At 43.3% G+C, this 19,741-nt stretch overlaps 1 protein-coding gene and 1 non-coding gene across 11 annotated transcripts in view; one reads left to right on the forward strand and one right to left on the reverse strand.

Moving 5' to 3' along the window:
- The window catches only part of RANBP3 (RAN binding protein 3), a 200,026-nt gene that overhangs the window by 138,464 nt on the left and 41,821 nt on the right, over positions 1–19,741 (forward strand). For 5 of the 10 annotated variants that reach the window (XM_008172811.4, XM_005306708.5, XM_065578270.1 and 2 more), the window contains 6 exons: positions 3,554–3,657; positions 9,777–9,855; positions 10,844–10,946; positions 12,089–12,213; positions 14,073–14,193; positions 18,163–18,305. In XM_008172811.4, the coding sequence (XP_008171033.1) occupies positions 3,554–3,657; positions 9,777–9,855; positions 10,844–10,946; positions 12,089–12,213; positions 14,073–14,193; positions 18,163–18,305 (675 nt within the window). The remainder of the gene's footprint in view (positions 1–3,553; positions 3,658–9,776; positions 9,856–10,843; positions 10,947–12,088; positions 12,214–14,072; positions 14,194–18,162; positions 18,306–19,741) is intronic. The other 5 variants (XM_065578271.1, XM_065578269.1, XM_008172812.4 and 2 more) reach the window with 2 other exon arrangements.
- LOC112060219 (U6 spliceosomal RNA) lies at positions 2,384–2,486 on the reverse strand. The gene has a single exon (XR_002889535.1). It is a non-coding gene; the product is annotated as a U6 spliceosomal RNA (small nuclear RNA).

The raw sequence follows: 19,741 nt of genomic DNA on the forward strand, positions 1-19,741 counted from the left end.
CCAACCCAGATATTCTATGATTCTATTCTATGATTCTGTGATCCCAGAAAAAGTTGGGGACCATCTCAGGAGGTCTTTCTACAACCACAAGTAGTCCATTCGCCCAGACATCCTGAACAGCACCTTCCAATGATGGGGATTCCCCATATAGACTTGTTCGCAACAAGACATAACAGGGAGTGTCTGCAGTTCTGCTCCTTCCTGAATCACAGCTCAGGCTCGATTGCAGACGCATTCCTCCTTCCCTGGAAAGACCATCTGTTCTATGCATTTCCACCCATCCCACTCATTCACAAAGTTGTCCTGAAGGTCAGACGGGAAGGATTGGGGACCCCATCAGCACTGATGTACCACACTCCTAGACCTGTCGGTGGAGACCCCAATCAGTCTGCCCCTAGTCCCAGACTTGATCATGCAGGACCATGGCCACCTTCAGCATCCTAATCTCAAGTGCCTCCATCTCATGGCATGGAAGCTCCATGGCTAAACCCTTTGGAGTTGGCTTGTTCAGGCCTGGAAACCATCCACCAGGGCCACGTACATAGCTAAGTAGAAAAGCTTCTCAGTTTGGTCAATGCAAAGGGGCACTCCACCTATGCAGTCATTAGTACCCGTCATCTTAGACTATCTGTTACACGTCAAGCAGCAAGGTCTGTCATAGAATCCTAGGGTTGGAAGGGACCTCAGGAGGTCATCTAGTCCAACCCCCTGCTCAAAGCAGGACCTAATCCCCAACTAAATCATCCCACCCAGGGCTTTGACAAGCCTGACCTTAAAAACCTCTAAGGAAGGAGATTCCACCACCTCCCTAGAGAAACCATTCCAGTGCTTCACCACCCTCCTGTCAGTGTCCTCAATAAAAGTTCACCTGGCTGCTATTTCAGCGTTCCATATAGGGGTTGCTGTCCAATCAGTCTTCGCTAACCCAATTGTCAGCCATTTTCTTAAAGGACTAGATAGGTTACACCCGCAAGTGCAATAACCGATCCCTGCATGGGATCTGAACCTGGTGCTGTCTAAACTAATGGGGCCCCCATTTCAGCCCTTACCAACGTGTTCACTACTTTACCTTTCCTGGAAAGTAGCGTTCCTGGTGGCTCTAACCAGCCAGGAAGCTATCTGAACTTAAGGCCCTGACATCTGAGCCTCCTTACATGATCTTCTGTAAGGACAAGGTCCAACTGCGACCTCACCCAGCCTTCCTTCTGAAGGTAGTCTCTTAATTCCACTCAAACCAGGACATTTTTGTTCCAGTCTTCTACCCAAACTCCAGCAGCTGAGAGCAAAAGCTCCATTCCCTCAATGTTAGATGGGCATTGGCTTTTTATTTGAAAAGACAAAACCATTTTGAAAGAGAGCTCAGCTTTTCTTGGCAATAGCAGACAGAATGAAGGGAATGTCATCGTGGATCATGTCCTGTATCCGAGTGTGCTACAGATTGGCAAAGATACCTGCCCCCACACTGACACCACACTCCACAAGGGTGCAGGCATCCTTGGTAGCTTTCTGGTGCAGATCCCGATCCAGGACATCTGTATAGCTGCAACATGTTCTTCAATCCACACCTTTGCTGCACACTATTCGATTACAAACAAAGCCAGGGACGACGCCGCATTTGGTAGAGTGGTGCTACAATCTGTGACGCAATGAACTCTGACCCCTCCTCCTAGGAACTGCTTGGGAGTCACCTACTTGGAATCGACACGAGCAAGCACTCAAAGAAGAAAAAACGGTTACCTACCTTTTCGTAACTGTTGTTCTTTGAGATGTATTGTTCATGTCCATTCCAAGACCCACCCACCTACCCCTCTGTTGGAGTCAGCTGGCAAGAAGGCGCTGAAGTGGTGGGAGATTGGCAGGGCCCTATATATGGTGCCACTCCAGGGGGCTCCAGAGCCAACTGATGGATACCACTAGGGGAAAACCTTCTGGCCACTGTGCACGTGGCGCGTGCACGCCTACTTGGAATCTACATGAGCAACATATCTCGAAGAAGAACAGTTACAAAAAGATTCCTAGGTAGGTAACCATTTATTCTATCTCCTGGATAAGCGGAACAGTATTAAGCATATATATATATACATACACACACACACACACACACACACACACACACACACACACACACACACACACACACACAGGTATATCTCCATATATATATATATATATTATATATATCTATCATAGAACTGGAAGGGACCTTAAAAGGTCATTGAGTCCATTCCCCTGCCTTTACTAACAGGACCCAGTACTGTCCCTAACAGTTTTTTGTTTTGTTTGTTTGTTTGTTTGTTTTTTGCCCCAGATCCCTAAATAGCCCCCCTCAGGGATTGAACTCACAACCCTGGGTTTAGCAGGCCAATGCTCAAACCACTGAGCTACCCCTCCCCCCCTTTTCATGAATTTGCGTGTCATCCTTGCGCAGGGGCCATGCCAATCTTCTCTGTATCGTTCCCATTTTAGTATATGTGCTTCCAAAACAAGTATTAATTTCATTTCATATTAGCTTCCTATTTCAATTTTCAAACTATCATGTAAAAACTTTATTTTCTAAAGCAGCCACATGAAGTGTATTTGCAAATCCTACATTTGTGCATAAATGTGGACACTAGGGCATCAAAATGGTAACCGAGTGCTTAGGCTTTGATTTATATGTGCAAATGCAGGATTTGTACACAGAGTATAGTTAGTTGGCCACTTTGCAAAAGTTATTTTTCATGATACTACTTTTTGAAGTCCTTTCTTGTAAAAACTAAAAACACCCACTACTGTTATACAAATAAACTCTGGGATATTCAGTGTTGTTTGGTGTTTCTTCTGAACTGCTGGGATGGGAATGATCTGGTCCCCCTTCCCACTGAGCCTCCAGAAGTCCCTCCATGCCAAATCCATGCGGCGCAGGTTCCAAGAGTGTTGCAGGGGCAAGAAGAGAGGACCTGGGGCAAAGCAGGCTCATACCTAAACATAGGCTAATTGAATTAGACTATCAAAAGGTATTGACACCGTAAAGGGAGGGGTTTTATGCAAGCATATGGGGTGGGTGAGGCCAGTGGGAGTATGTGGCTCCTACACGACCTGACAGGAGGGAGATTGGCCAGAACTACAGTGGGAGCAACACAGTCCAAAAAGTACATAGCTGTGATAAACTTAATAATGAAGGAGGAAAGGTTTTTGAATATAGACTAATACAGTTTTAAAAGCAATTGCAATGCTGCTTGAAGGTGTCCCTGGTTCTTAATTTAGGTATATATGAATGCAGTACACTGGCATTCCTATAGGGATGCAGCTTGCAACAAGGGAGAAATTTGTTGTAATGGGAAATACACTTTGGTCTTATTGTTAAGAGTGTATATGAGCAAAGGTATATATTTTGTGAGACAATAAGGCCTGATGATCTTGGTTTTGGTATTGTTAATTGTGTATAAATGTCTTGTATAAATGTCTCTCTCTTTTGTAAAAAGAACAGGAGTACTTGTGGCACCTTAGAGACTAACAAATTTATTAGAGCATTATCTTTTGTGAACTACAGCCCACTTCTTCTCTTTTGTAGTTGGGAGATGAAAGTGATGAAACAGCTGATGTACAGAATGCTGGGCTTCCAAGCTTGGAAACACCATCGGCAACAAACTACTTTCTGCAATACATCAGTTCCAAGTAAGACTGCAAATAAATTCAGAGCAACTTACTTTACTGTAGTATATGTAGGCATTAATATTAGTGTTACTGTCTACCAGAGGCAAGGTTCCATTTGAACTGGGTTGGTATCCAACACTTTTTTGAAGCTGCTACCTTGTTCTTCAGATTCCTAGCTTTTTGTTTTCTAAAAAATACAGTATATTATTAGTTCTTATGGTTGCAAAGCTTCAGGAGGTGAGGAGTGTGACAAATACAGCCTGCCTGAATTTGCGGAGAGCTTGAAATGAACCTGGCACCAGGTATTGCCAAGATCCTCTTCCACTGAAGGGATCACATGTACTCAGAAAGCTGTTCAGGCTTCATGAATCTGATTACCCTATGACAACTAACAACCAGATCACTTTCATCCCTTGAGTTTAACCATTAACTCCAAAAAGAATGCGTTACCCAAGACCTATGAAGCTGGTTGATAAGAAACCAAGTTAACTGGTAGTTTTTCTAATGAAGAAGGAATTAGAAGAAAGGAATTAGACAAATTCAGGTTAGAAATAAGGTGCAAATTTCTTCTCAGTAAACTAACCCTTGGAACAACTTACCTAGGGATGTTGTGGATTCTCCATCACTTGAAGTCTTCAGTATTGGATGTCTTTCTGAAAGAGCTGCTCTAGCTCAACTAGAAGTTACGGGTTTGATGTGGGAACCACTGGGTGAAATAATATAATTATAATATAATAACACTGCTCTACAGTCAAAATGCCTCTGAAATAAATGTAGTCAAACTTTACTAATTCTGGGTCACTGAGAACGAAAATGATGCTTAAAATTGTTGATTGGCTCTAGTTTTCAAGATATGCTATTGGGTCAGTATATACTACCCTTGACTTGGGAATGGCAGAGGATAAGTGAGTTATAAAGGGAAGGGATCTCAATTTAAACCAGAAATGACTAAAATATATCTTTGACTGGATCTATGAATAAATCTATGACTGGGTTTGGACAGTACTTGCTTTTTAGGCAAAACAATGAATGATGCAATCTGAAGCTGGTATTGCGTCATACATGATATGAATTGCATCGTGTTATTCCTAGAAGTCATGGATGATGCAATCATAACGAAGCTTACATCACTCTGCTGAACAAATTGCCCTATATCAGCTCTAGAAATCATACAGTGTCGTGCTCTCTTATTTGTCAGTGTTTGATTTTGCAAAGGGACACATTTCTGTTTAGCCAAAGTGAGCAGAGATGCCTCGTACTTGTGTGAACAGTGCAGATAACTTCCACTATGTTTGTGGTGAAGTGACTTTTGCATCACAAAAGCGCAGTATAACCACTATGGTTAAGAAAGTCTATCACCTTTATTTTGGCTGGCAAAATTGGAGATCAGGACAAGAGGTGGACCCCACACATATGCTGCAACACTTGTGCAACAAATCTTCTCCAGTGGTTGAACAGGAAAAGGAAATCTATGCCTTTTGCAGTGCCAATGATTTGAAGAGAGCCCAACAGATCATACCAGCAATTGTTACTTCTGCATGGTGCCTCCAGTTGGGAAAGGTGTGTCAAAGAAGAAAAAGTGGACTGTTCATTATCCAAACATTCCATCAGCTATACGCCCAGTACCCCACGGAGAATGACTGCTGGTTCCTGGTGCACCAGAATCATTCTCACTTGAGTCAGACGAGGAAGAGGATGAAACTTCTGGTCCCGAACCATCAATGTCATAGGACCCACATTTTCTCCCATCCTCCTCCTCTGCACCCACACCTCATAACACAAGGTGAACTGAATGACCTTGTCAGGGATTTGGAACTACCCAAGAGTAAGGCAGAGCTGTTTAGGCTCCAGACTACAGTAGTGGAATCTCCTGGCAGGTGATGTTGTGGTTTCCATGTTCCGTGACCGTCAAAAGGATCTTGTCCCATTCTTCTTCATGGAAGGTGATCTTGTAGCCTGCAATAACATCGATGTGTGATGGCAGCCCTCAACATCGTTCACGATCCAGATGAGTGGAGACTGTTCATTGATTCATCAAAGACGAGTCTTAAAGCTGTTTTACTGCATAATGGCAATGTTTTGCCATCAATTCCAGTTGGTCATGCAGTCCAATGAAGGAAACCTATGACAACATGAAACAACTTTTGAGGTGTATAAACTATGACCAAACATCACTGGCAGCTTTGTGGCGATTTGAAGGTTGTTGCTGTCTTGCTTGGTCTGCAGACTGGATACACAAAGTACTGCTGTTTTTCTCTGCGCATGGGATAGTCGTGCAAGAGATTCCCACTACATCAAGAAAGATTGGCCACTCTGACAGTTCATTGGAGCCTGGGAGGAAAAGTGTTCAGCATCCACCACTTGTTGAATCAAGGAAGATTTTGTTACCACCCTTACACATCAAGCTGGGTCTGATGAAGAATTTTGTCAAGGCCATTGACAAAACATAAGCCGCTTTCAAGTACCTCCGTGGAAAATTTCCAAGGTTAAGTGAAGCTAAGATAAAGGAAGGTGTCTTTGTTGGTCCTCAGATTCGTGAACTTCTTCGAGATGATGCATTTGACCATGCACTGCGTGGCAAGGAAAAGACGGCATGGAAAGCCTTCCAGTTAGTGGCAATAAATTTTCTCGGAAACAACAAGGCAGACAACTACAGGTTGTTGGTGGAAAAACCTCCTCAAGGCATACAAAAGCCTTGATTGCAACATGTCACTAAAGATACATTTTTTGCACTCTCATCTAGATTTTTTTCCACCGAACTGCGAAGCAGTGAGCGACGAGCACGGCGAGCGATTTCACCAGGATATTGCAACAATGGAGAAACGCTATCAGGGCAAATGGAGCCCATCAATGCTTGCAGACTATTGCTGGACAGTGACAAGAGATGCTCCATTTAAATGAATACAAGAGACAAGCCAAGAAGCGCCGAGTAGACACTGAATAGGACTAAACTATGTACAGAATAGTTTTTTGCCTTTGTTTCATAATAAATTTTATTTATATAACCCTTTTGCTGATTTTTAAAGTGTTACATAAACAGGACAGGTGAAATACTATCATGTAAAGCAACCATAAACACACGAAAAGACCTAGGTTTACAATTTATGTTTAAAACTGTACTATCTACACAATATACATAGACATAAAATGTAAAAATTTAAATATCTTAGAAACAGTAGACAATCAGTTGTTTTAATTGTCATATTTGAATTCAGCACATCAAAATACATAATAAATAGCACATTTTATCCCTGAAGCAGACGACTTCTCAAAATTGTAGACCAGTGTAATTAATGGAGATATCCCATCTCCTAGAACTAGAAGGGACCTTGAAAGGTCATTGAGTCCAGCCCCCTGCCTTCACTAGCAGGACCAAGTACTGATTTTGCCCCAGATTCCCAAGTGGCCCCCTCAAGGATTGAACTCACAACCCTGGGTTAGCAGGGCAATGCTTAAACCACTGAGACAACAAGGAGTCTGGTGGCACCTTAAAGACTAACAGATTTATTTGGGCATAAGCTTTCGTGAGTAAAACCTCACTTCTTCGGATGCAACAGGTTTTAACTCACGAAAGCTTATGCCCAAATAAATCTGTTAGTCTTTAAGGTGCCACCAGACTCCTTGTTGTTTTTGTAGATACAGACTAACACGGCTACCCCCTGATACTTTAAACCACTGAGCTATCCCTCCCCCCCAATCTCTGGCCTGTGTTATTCGGAGGTCAGACTAGATGATCATATGGTCCCTTCTGGCTTTAAAATCTGTAAATAACTCTGAAATATGTGAAATGCTACATTCCTTTTAATGGGATGTTGATTCAAATGCTCATTAATCATTTAAATGTCATCATTGCTTGTTATTTCACTGCTGATCAAAACAGGCAAGAAAGAAGAGGGATGATCTTATATTTAGGATCAGCACAATCTGCAAATGTGTGACCTCTCAATTTGGTGCCACCAGTGGATGGTGCTTGACAATACCACCGCTTTCCACACACTCCAATTCTACTTGTGGAGCAAAAGGCCCAAAGGGAAGGAGCAGAGCAGATGATTCCCATACTCCTGACAAAGTAGCGGGGGTCAACATACTCTGGTGGTGGATGTGGGTCCCAGCTGCTTCTGGCTGCTGCTGGTTCCTCTGCTGGAGATTGTCTGCAGACTGAAGCAAACGTCACTGTGATGTTTTCAAGTTTTTCATGAAAACTCCGTGGTAGCCATGAAGAAACATAATTAGATTCTGATGCTGTCACATGACTGGTAGCAGGACCTGCCTTGGCCTTAATGTGGTCCTGCCTATGTATGTATCTGAACCCACCGAGAGCCTATTAAACACCTGTGATCTAGATTGGGCATCTGCACAATCTGCTGAGAGTGATGTCTCAAGTTGGCACAACTGAGCTTATGTGTGGTTGTGGAGCTTGTGAATTCAACTCCTTCTCCCTGATTTGAGCCCTGACTGAGGGCAGAGCAACAGACTTAGTATTTCAGACTTTGAACACACAGTGATGGTTGCATGACTGATTTTTCTTCAACGGCTTTATGGTCTCAGTTTGTGTGTATGTTACATCCATCTGCATTTCACAGAGAACAGCTTGTGTCTCATGGCATCTGCATGTATTTTGTGTATTTACAGTTCTTTTAGTATGTGTCAGGTGTGGATCCCACTGTTGGAGCACACGTTTTTCATGCACATGAAATTAGATTTTTTTTTTAACCTCAGCATTCATTGCTGCTGCACATGCGCCTTATGCCCTCTCATGCAGAATCAAGATTCCTGTCATTGCAATCTATATTACTCAAGATAAAATAAAATCTGGCTACACTAGTGCAGACTTGCCTTGGGTCATTAGGCCATTTGTTGGCATGCACATATGTGATGCTGCTTGCCAGACTTCAGCTGCAGCCTTCAATTCTGGCTCAGGTCAGTCAACTGGAACTAGTGCTCTTGACTGTAGGAGGTGGCTGAATACAGCATCTTTAGGGCCCTACCAAATTCACAGCCATGAAAAATGCATCACCAATGTGAAATCTAGTCTCCACCCGTGAAATCTGGTCTTTTGTGTGGTTTTACCATGTACGGTACAGATTTCATGGGGAGACCAGCGTTTCTCAAATTGGGGGTCCTGATCCAAAAGGGAGTTGGGGGTCACAAGGATATTTTAGGGGGGGGTCGTGGTATTGCCACCTTTACTTCTGTGCTGCCTTCAGAGCTCAGCAGCCAGAGAGCGGCAGCTGTTGGCCGAGCGCCCAGCTCTCAAGGCAGCATCCCACTAGCAGCAGCGCCGAAGTAAGGGTAACAATACCATACCATGCCACCTTCACTTCTGCGCTGCTGCCTTCAGAGCTGGGCGGACAGAGAGTGGTGCCTGCTGACTGAGGGCCCAGCTTTGTAGGCAATAGTGCAGAACTAAGGGTGGCAATACATACCATGCCATTCTTACTACTTGGCTGCTGCAGGCGGCAGCTCTGCCTTCAGAGCTGGATTCCTGCCAGCAGCCACCGCGCTCTCGAAGCAGAGCTGCGCCAGAGTGCAGCTCTGAAGGGAAGGTAGTACTTCCACCAGCAGCAGTGCAGAAGTGAGGGTAACAGTACTGTGCTCCCCTTGCAACCCCCCCCCCCCCCCCCCCCCACACACACACACACACACACAACTTCTTTTTGGGTCAGGACCCCTACAATTACAACACTGTGAAATTTCAGATTTAAATATTTGAAATCATGAAATTTATTATTTTAAAAATCCTGTGACCATGAAATGGACCGTGAATTTAGTAGAGCCCTAAGCATCTTGCTAGACCTTTTGATACTGGATAGACTCTTAGGATACACTAGGTGATGGTCAGATTTCTCGGAGTGTAATTTAAACATAGATATTTGGAGGCTAGTACTCAGAAAAATCTCCATTATGCTAAAATACTTTTTTATTCTAGGAGAAAGTGCTTGGGGACACTAAGTCCCATAACCAGTTATTGCTGTGTTGCTCACTGTTGCATCCTAATTAATCAAACACACACTTGTTTCATAGTTTTATTTAACAGAAATTCAAGTTCAAACCAGTGATAATTCCTCCCTTGTTATTGAAATTTTAGTGATTATGGAAACATCTGTTTGCACTATATTAATGAAAACATTTCTCTCCAGTTTAGAGAACTCAACAAACAACGCAGATGCTTCCAGCAACAAATTTGTATTTGGACAGAACATGAGTGAGAGAGTCTTGGTGAGTGTTAGTTGTTTATTAAATGTAATATTTCTTTGCGTATTATCCAAGTGATATGAATGCCTCATGCATGTCTGGTCAGCAGTGTCTCTTGGTACTGCACGTGAGTCTTGAGTGTCTTTGTGGCTCCCACCCAAGGACATGATGAGTGTCCCCCCAACTGCCACTTGATTCCTTCTTACACCCATGGCAGTGAGCCAGAACACAGCACTGTTTGTCCCACTTGCTATAGCAAGCTTCTCCCCTCAAACCTTTTCTCTTGTGAATGACTGTTGTCAGTCTAACTTAGTGAACTTTCTCATAGTTAATAGTTCAGGGTAGCTGTCTACCACCTTGGCAGTTTTTTCTCAGTCTTCCATTTGACTGAATAGTTGGCACCAGGCTGGCTGTTTTCCCAACTTGTTAATGAGGCAGAGGCTTTGGATTTTAAACCATTAGAGCAGCCTTGCGTCAGTCACTGATAGCCACGCAAGGTGCCTGATCTCTGAGAGACATGTCCATAGAGTCATCTGGCATCAGCACTCCTCCTCAGAGCTGAGGAGGGAGAAGATGAGTCACATAAGTCTCCCATGCAAGGGATTCTCGGTCCAATCCATGTAGCATCAGTCTATCTGGTGGAGAAGCTAGCTATCTTGATGCCAAAGTCACACTGCATGATTCAGCACTCCGAGCTTGAACCCCAGCACCACAGAATTATGAACTGCTGGTGCTAGTGTGGCTGCATTGATAGCAAGGAGTCCATTATTTCTTTTCCAGTGCTATACACCTCCATCCTGCTATGCTAGCACCCCTCCTTTCTGCATCATCAGGTCAGTCAGAGTAGTCGGAGTAATGCTACAATTTGTACTAAGGAAATATGTACTCCAGGAGTACCAGATACTGGTACCTTATAAAATTACTAAAGGTGCAGGACTGCCTCAAGAATCACATTAGTACTCTTGTTTTTGCAAATCCAAAAGTTCATCTGATATGCCTCTTTTCCTTACAGAGCCCACCAAAATCAAATGAAGCTGGTACAGAAAGTAGCAAGGAAAATGCTGCTACAGAATCTGGCTCTGAATCTTCTTCACAGGAAGCTACTCCAGAGAAAGGTAAATAGTGGAATATTTTTTAGAACTAATTCTTAGAAACAGTATTCTGTTACTGCTTGTGTTATGCCTAATCCTTGTTAAGTGCTTGCAGTAGTGGTTTTATTACCATATGAAAATATAAAACCTCCCCTTGCCTTTATTGTCCCTTCTAGCCAACATTTTTTTAAAAAGTGGAGGGGGAGGTTCCTTGGTCCCCTCAAGGTCTGGGAAGAAGGAGGGTGTTGTGTGTTAACAGCCCATCCAGGCTGCTCTAGCCCTGCCAGGGGTACTCTCGTTCACTGCATGTGGATTAGGAGTATCTCCAGCAGTGTGAGAGTGGCAGGAATTTGGAGGGCATATAGTCAGCCCAGTTTTATTACAGAAGATTGGTGGCAAGGGATTATTTTTATTCTGTTTTATAGTTGCTGGATGTAACGTAAACTGAATCGAAGTATGTAGAGTTTATGCTATGGTGATTGGGTGCTCCAGAAATGTTTTTTAAAAACTGGTTTTAGATATTACCTCATCAAAGCCAAAACAATTTACTGAAATTAGGGGTTTGCTTTGACCCTGTGAGGGAGTAGGTTTTTTATGAAAAATAGAGGTTATGTGGGAGTTATAGGAATTCTCCAGTTTTAGTTGCCACTGAACAGCCAGTGAGAGACTATAAAATAAAGGGCTGCATTTTCAAATGCAGGCATGCCTGTATTACGTGTAGCAGTGGAGACATTAACATTACGCCTGTAGAGGTGAGCATAAGTATCTGTTTTGCACAGATTTTGCAAAATACTCTTCTTAGAGAGACTCAGATAATTTATGGACCAGATTTTCAGATTTACCAGTATCTGTGTTTGGGAATTTTTTCCCCTCTTGATTATGGTTTTAAGAAAAGAAGAGGAACCGTTCCTGAAAAGACAGACAAAACTGCTTTCTTCAGACTTCATATCCATTTCTAGATCCTGATACAAGCACAATTGGCTGGCCACTGAGAACCTGGCAGGATGACAGTTGCACAAGACAGTCATGCTCCAGAGGAAAAGCATATTAACTGGTAGCTTATTCAAGTAAATGGCAGGCTCTGTGTAGGTGCCCGTGGCTGTCCATCTGTATGACATGAATTTATGTGACTAGTGCCCAAAATAAACTTGAAAAATGTTGTTCAGCTAATAATATTTCAGAATCACTGGCAGAGTCTGCAGCAGCCTATACTAAAGCAACAGCAAAGAAGTGTTTACTGGAGAAGGTAGAGGTGATCACTGGGGAAGAAGCAGAGAGCAATGTGTTACAGGTAAGAAATTGGTCACACAGTTGAGCTTCAGTCTTGTTGGGATTCATATGATCATCCAGCTTCATCATTCTATGATGATTGCTTCCCACTATCAACTTCTCATTCAAGTTCTTGCAACTCAGCTTCATGGCACCATCCTATATGCTTTCCTATGTTCTATAACTGAGGCAGGTGTTTTTGTTGAAATTGTTACGGCTCTTTATCTTAAACAGGACACAATTTAATGAACTATGGTTAGATTTCAGGATTCAGATAATCAAAATAAAGAGTCCTTTGCAAATCAGTGCTGTTCCCCTATCTGAGACTGTGGAATGAACCTCCCGCAGGATCTAAGAACAACCACAAACTACACCACCTTATGTTCTAGGAGCAACATGTTGCTCTTCAACTTGCCTTTCCTAATCAGACACAGTCCATGGCATGTATACATTTAAAAAAATTAAATACATAATTTAAAAAGATGCAACATAGTATACGTGACGGGTTCGGTCACAGAACCCCCCTTGGGACTGTCACGTGATGTTCTGAGACTACCTTGAGCCTGTTTTCTCTGCCAGTTTGGGCCTCCAGAACCCTGCCTTGTCGAGCCAGACACACAGACCCAGGGTCTGAACCATGTGTCCCAAAGCTGCAGACTTAACTGAAAACAGCTTAAGAAGTGCTCCTGTCTCTAGCACCCAGACACCCAACTCCCAATGGGATCCAAATCCCAAATAAATCCGTTTTACTCTGTGTAAAGCTTATACAGTTCAAACTCATAAATTGTCCGCCCTCTATAACACTGATAGAGAGATATGCACTGCTGTTTGCTTCCCGGGGTATTAATTAGTTACTCTGGGTTAATTAATAAGCAAAAGTGATTTTATTAAATTTAAAAAGTAGGATTTAAGTAGTTCCACGTAATAACAGACAAAACAAAGTAAGTTACCAAGCAAAATAAAACAAAATACGCAAGTCTAAGCCTAATACATTAAGAAACTGATTACAGATGAAATCTCACCCCCAGGGATGTTCCAATAAGCTTCTTTCACAGACTGGACTCCTTCCTAGTGTGGGTCTAATCCTTTCCCCGGTACAGTTCTTGTTAGCTCCAGCTCAGGTGGTAACTAGGGGATTTCTCATGACTGGAACCCCCTTTGTTCTGTTCCACCCCCCTTATATAGCTTCGGCACAAGGCGGGAATCTTTTGTGTCTCTGGGTCCCCACTCCTCCTAAATGGAAAAGCACCAGGTTTCAGATAGTTTTCAGTACCAGGTGACATGGTCACTTGGCCTGTGAGACCCCGAGCCTTCATTCTTCCTGGCCTGACTCACAGAAAGGCTTGCAAGTAAACAAAGCCATTTACAACCAGTTGTCCTAGTTGATGGGAGCCATCAAGATTCCAAACCATCATTAATGGCCCACACTTTGTATAATTGCAATCGGACCTCAGAGATATATTTCATATTTCTAGTTTCAGATACAAGAATGATACATTTATACAAATAGGATGATCACACTCAGTAGATTATAAGCTTTGTAATGATACCTTACAAGAGACCTTTTGCATGAAGCATATTCCAGTTACATTATATTTAATTCATTAGCATATTTTCATAAAATCATATGGAGTTCAACGTCACAGTATATTTTGAGGGCTTTAGTTGCCAGAGAGAATATAAGACTTTAGTTTTCAGGGTATCAGTCCAGCACATTTTAGAAGCCTGAAATTTCACTGTAGCAAATACTTTTGAAATCTATTGAAATGTAGATTGGGAGATTTTTGGTTCAGTAATCATGATGTATTCTGTAATTATAGTCAACCATTACATTAAGGAACTTCAGCAAGGAGGCATCTCTCCTTTTTTTTTTTTTTGCAGATACAATGCAAGTTGTTTGTGTTTGATAAGAACTCTCAGTCTTGGGTGGAAAGAGGTAGAGGACTTCTGAGACTCAATGACATGGCATCAACAGATGATGGAACGTTACAATCTCGACTAGGTAAGATGAGCTGTGGGAAGTGAATTGTTGGGATGATATTCTGTGTTACTACCACAAAATGTTTCCTTGGTAGTTGGGGGCATCCACTTTGGGTTACTGTTTCTAAATAAGGCAGTTTAAAAAAAAAAAAAAAAGTCAGTAAAATTTGAAGTTCATGTCAGTCTCCCAGGATGGCCCTTCTGTTACACTTTAATGGGTAGATTAGAGCTTGTCTGAAAATATCAGTTCATTGAACATGAAACTTCTCTGCAAAGCAGTTGGGTTTAATGGAACCCTCTCAGCTTACCTGCTGTGGAGCACCACCATGCAGTCTGCCCCAGGACTGAAGACCGCAGGTTTCTTGGATCCATGGCTTTACGGCAGCCGAGCCATGCAGTCTGCCTCCAGAGGACTCCAGGCTACTAGGGTCTGTGGCTCTGGGACAGCCCTGCCATACCTGGCTTTCCAGACTTCCTGCTGTGGAGTCTAGGTACCAGAAAGCCCTGAGGACTCTCGGGACATCCAGGCTTACTGCTGCAGAAGCCCAAACTGGGAGCCTCGAAGTCCTGGGATTGGCTCCCAAGGTCTGTATCTCTAGGGCAGCCCAGCCATGTGGACTACCCCAGGGCTTCAGACTCCTGGGCCAGGCGGCTCCCTGGGCTGCCAAGCAGGCCAGGAAGTCTTGGGGTCACCAGCCCTGGGCAGCCTGCCTGGCAGGGTTGCCCAGAGGTACAGATCCTGGGAGCCCTGGCAGCTGCTGAGTGAAATTGAGAATGTCAAGAATGTCAGTTTGACTCAGTGAGACAAGGTGTGTAGCTTCTCTCACCAACAGAAGTTGATCCAATAAAAGATATTCCCGCATCCACCGTGTCTCTTTATTATCTAGGGACTGACGTGTCTATAACACAGCATACAGTTACACTCACTGTCTGCTGGTTCCAGGGAGCAAATTGCATTTCTGAAACGTCGTGTGTTGGTGTTTCTGAAACAAATATTTTTGGGAATTTCCAGTTTGCTTACAAGACAGAAATCCTGAATTTTGGACAGATTTAGTGTAGAGTTCCTAAAGCGAAGAGGGGATCTCTTTGCAGATTTGGTGCAGTGATCACCAACCTGCTGGTTATCCACCTGCAGGTAACACATTCCTAAAAGCATAAAGAACATAGTTATTTCTGTTGAATGTGTGTCCTTTAAAATCAAGCAGTCTTCAGCAACTGGAAGATTGGTGGCTAGAAGTTTTTATATCCTGTATATCTAACCACATATTTACAACTATAGAAAAACATGTCTCTATAACTTTGTCTCCTAATATCAGCCCTCTCCCAGGTTTCCCTATGGTTGCTAATGTTTAAACTAAATATACAGCTTGATTTAGGGTAGAAAATATCATTCCTGTTTCCGTGGCATTGCAACGTAAATAGCTGAATAGGAAATTAAATATACTATATGACAATAGGCACCATGGTTTAAGAAATCAAGACATCTCTGGTAGGTGCTACCATTTTTTTTTTTTGGTTTATGTGGCTGCATATTTTGTGGGGGTGTATAATGTAGCTGCTTAAAGTTGTTGACATCTGTGCATTAGGTTGTGGCTGTTTCTTAAACAGCTAACTGTGGATTAAGTCATATATAGTGTACTTTCTCTTCCTTGATCTAATAAAGGTGCATTAGTGACTAGGTTGAGCAGAGCTGCTTGTTTAACGATTGAAAAATAAATAGAAGTGCTCTAAAATCTACATTTGTAGTCGTATTGTTTTGAAAATTGTTGTGCCTCATTGGGCCATGGAGTAGCAATTAGCTGTGCAAATTTGGGTAACTTAGTTAAGTGGCTCCTGAGATACAACACCTGGAGTGGGGGAATGAGACTGATCAATACAATTTTCATAACTTTTTTGCACCCGCCTGTGGCTCAAACTATGGCACTAATCTTCACCATCCTGAGATTACTTGATCAGATTGGACCTTTTTTCCTCCTCCGTGTGGCCCTCCAGTCTGACGAAGAGTATGAAGAGGCCACTGAGGGGGGCAGAGCTGATAGATGAGTTGGTAGCAAGGTGTGCCCAAGAAACCACCCCAACGGATGCCCATCAGTCATGCCCTTCTCACTACTACCCTTTTCTTTCTTTTTTTAAAGGGAATTCGTTGCCAACAAATGTTGTTAGCACAGGCTGAAGGTTGCCAAGCACTGCCTTGTACCCTTCCAGAACTTGAATAGAGTCACAGAGTAAGCCCCAAAAGGGGCTATTAGGTCATCTAGTTTGATCTCCTGTATATCACAGCCTATTAAATTTCACCCAGTCACCCCGAAGGGTGGCTAAACTTAAACCTTGGAAAACCAGAAAATACAGAGTTAAGGTAACGTCTCCTACACCACAACTGTCCACTCCACAACTTTAACCCTGTCCTATTCAAACAATGCCGCAGCTTGTCCCTGTCAGAGCTCATGAGACTGTGTTCTTCTTGAGTATGCAAAGGAGAGGGGAAAGTAATGGTGGGAGGTGGGAACTCTTAGGCCTTGTCTTGACTAGGATAAATATCAAATTTAAGTTAGGCTTAGTGATGAGTAACTAACTAAGCCTGACCTACATTTGACCACTTTACTTACTCAAGATAAATCTCAGACTTGCCAGATATTAACAGCTGTTCACCCTTGTCCCCTTCAGCTATCCCTCACTGAGCCTTATGGAGCTCTGAGGTGGAACACAAGATTGCTAGAATTCCCAAGAACAGTAGTGCTGCAGAGGACAGGGAGGGTGTGTGAATACCAGTGTGCATGTGGGGTTTTGATAGGCACTGTGAATATTCAAGAAAGTGTCAGAAGGAGATGAAGCACTCTTATGTTCCCTTATCTTCTCGACATACCTAGTGAAATGTCTGCCTCTGGAGGGGACAGTGGTTGCCGTTCCAGCAGCTCCCAAACCGTATAGATATTTGACTCCTTCATACATTTTTAGAATCAAGAAGGGCCATTGTGATCATGATCCTATACTTGGACCTCCTGCATAGCAGAGCCCCAAAATTAGATTGCCTTGATTCCTCTAACTGCAGCTGCACTGCTCAGTTGGGAGGGTGAGCTCTGGCAATTTGCTGCAACTAATGCCTGGATCAATACAGCTCCCTCTAGCACAGTGAGGGGGCAACAAGTACATCAGAAGCCTTGATGGTACAGAATTGGGTTGGACCCACCCAGCACAACACATAAGTGGCAGATTTTGTTAGGGATGGGTCAGGTTTGGCCCCAGTGCCTATTGCCAGCTACAAGGGGTAAAGTGATGGAATTACAGCTGTATAGAGATGTGGTGTGGGAGACATCACCTTAGCTCTCTCCTGATTTTAAGAGGTTTTAATTTAGCCACTGTTCACGTTCTAGAAAGACACAAGGCATTGCTAGATAACTTTTACTGCATTAACAAAGTTCTTTCGCAGTAAAAACAACGAGGAGTCCGGTGGCACTTTAAAGACTAACAGATTTATTTGGGCATAAGCTTTCTTGGGTAAAAAACCCACTTCTTCAGATGCATGGATACAGACTAACACGGCTACCCCTCTGATTCTTTGGCAGTGAATACAATATAAAGATTTTATAAATTCCTCACCATGTCTTATGCATCGATAAATACACAGTCTTTAAAGATTAGTAAATATATGCTAGGGAATGATCCTATGCTTTCTGGAAGCTGGAGTTTTCTATCTCTAGTCTGTAATATATAAATAGAGACTTTGGAGCTGACTCTGGTGCCCTCTCTAGCCCCTATACATTCCTTCAGCAATGTAATGAAGCTACCCAGGTCTGATTCTTCTAGTTATGCTTTCTCAGTGTTTTTCCCCTTTGCTACTTGTCTTGAAGAGACATGCAAATTGTATATAAACAGGACTCTCCTTTTAAAAAATATATGTTCTGAAAGTGACAGTAGGGTTCTTACTTGGAGTCTTCTGCGATGTCCAAATGTCCAGTGTCTCCTGCTAATTTACTTTGTACGTTGGTTCTAGTAATGCGGACTCAGGGGAGTCTCAGGTTAATCCTGAACACCAAGCTCTGGGCTCAGATGCAGATTGACAAAGCCAGTGAAAAGAGTATCCGTATCACAGCCATGGATACAGAGGACCAGGGAGTCAAAGTTTTTCTGATATCGGTGAGTGTTCTTTGTTTACTCTCTAATTTTCCTTCCAAAAAGAGTTGTTCTTCGAGTATTGTTCGTATGGTTGCTCCACTTTAGCTGTGTGTGTGCCTTCAATCAGAGATTTTCATTAGCAGTGTCCATTCAGCCCACACATGCACCCTTGTGCTTCCTTGTGCCTTGCACTGATAGGCAAACCACCCTCAGTTCCTTCTTGACTGCCTCGGCCTGCGCTGGCGCTTTAACATGTCCACATTGAGTGTGCTTTGGCTAAAGTTTTTTTCTTATACTTGCTAGTTTAGTTTAGCGCTCTCCTAGTTTGTTGGTTAGATTAGCTTAATTTAATAGTTGAGAGGATAGGTTTTTTTTCCCTCTCTCCTCCCTCTGGGGAGGCTCACATTCCTTGGGAGGGCATTCCCAGCTTGCCAGGGTTCAAACACTGCCCCACTTAGATTAAGTTGAGGCTACTAATGATGGAGCATTTCCTTTGCCCCACTCCAGAGCCAGGTCAGGAGAACCCGCCCCCCCTCTCCCCCGGTACAGCAGTCTCTGGGCAGATCCCAACTCACCTTCAGCCTTGGCTCAGCAGTCCCCCAGAAATGGGAAGATTCCAGAGACCTCCTCAAAAGATCCCAGGAAGAGGAGCTCTGACTCCCTTCAGAAGGAGCCTGCTCCAAAAAGATGTTGATCTCCCTGTAGGTCAAGGGTCTCAGAAACTTCAACCTCTCAACCCAATACTGTAGAGATATTAGTGGAGCAGGAAAATCCTGGTGCTTTTCCAAGAACAAACATGGCTCAGAGAGTGCTTTTGTACTGTCTAGCCACAATAAAGATGGCAAGGAGAGACACTTCTCCAAACCAGTACCATTGGACCTGGCGCCAACCTGGTATCTCCCCCAAAGGGTTCCTCGGCATCATAGAAGCCTAAGTATCTGACTCCATCAATGCCCACCTTGGAGTGCTCTAAATCTCTGCTACCATCTACCTCTACGAACAACCTTGGTTGCTACTTCCTCTCCTGTATGGTCCCCCACAGTGGTCATCCTGGGCAGCATACCAACAACAGTTGTTAAAGGCATTGAGCCCCACCGTCTGGAACTATAGGGACACAACCTCCTCCACTACAGCCCATTCCTCAGCAGTAGAAGATGTTTGAGGAGCAGGAGGTCAGGGCATATAAAGATGCTACCTCTCAAACTACTCATCGTCATCACCAGATGCAGCAGTAATGTCTCCACCACTGTCTGTGGTGACGATTTCCAGCAAATCCAGGACCTCATGAAATGGGTATTATGTTCTTACCAACAACTCCAAGTGTTTATTCTCCCACTCCCCACCTAATTCTCTGGTGGTTGATGCAGGGACTGAGCAGGGAAAACAACACCACACGAGGTTGACAGTGTATGATAAAGACCAGAAGTGCCTGGATCTTTTTGGACTAAAGTCCTACT

The sequence above is a fragment of the Chrysemys picta genome, chromosome 25, assembly GCF_011386835.1.
Source record: "Chrysemys picta bellii isolate R12L10 chromosome 25, ASM1138683v2, whole genome shotgun sequence".
In the NCBI taxonomy this organism is placed as follows: domain Eukaryota; kingdom Metazoa; phylum Chordata; order Testudines; family Emydidae; genus Chrysemys; species Chrysemys picta.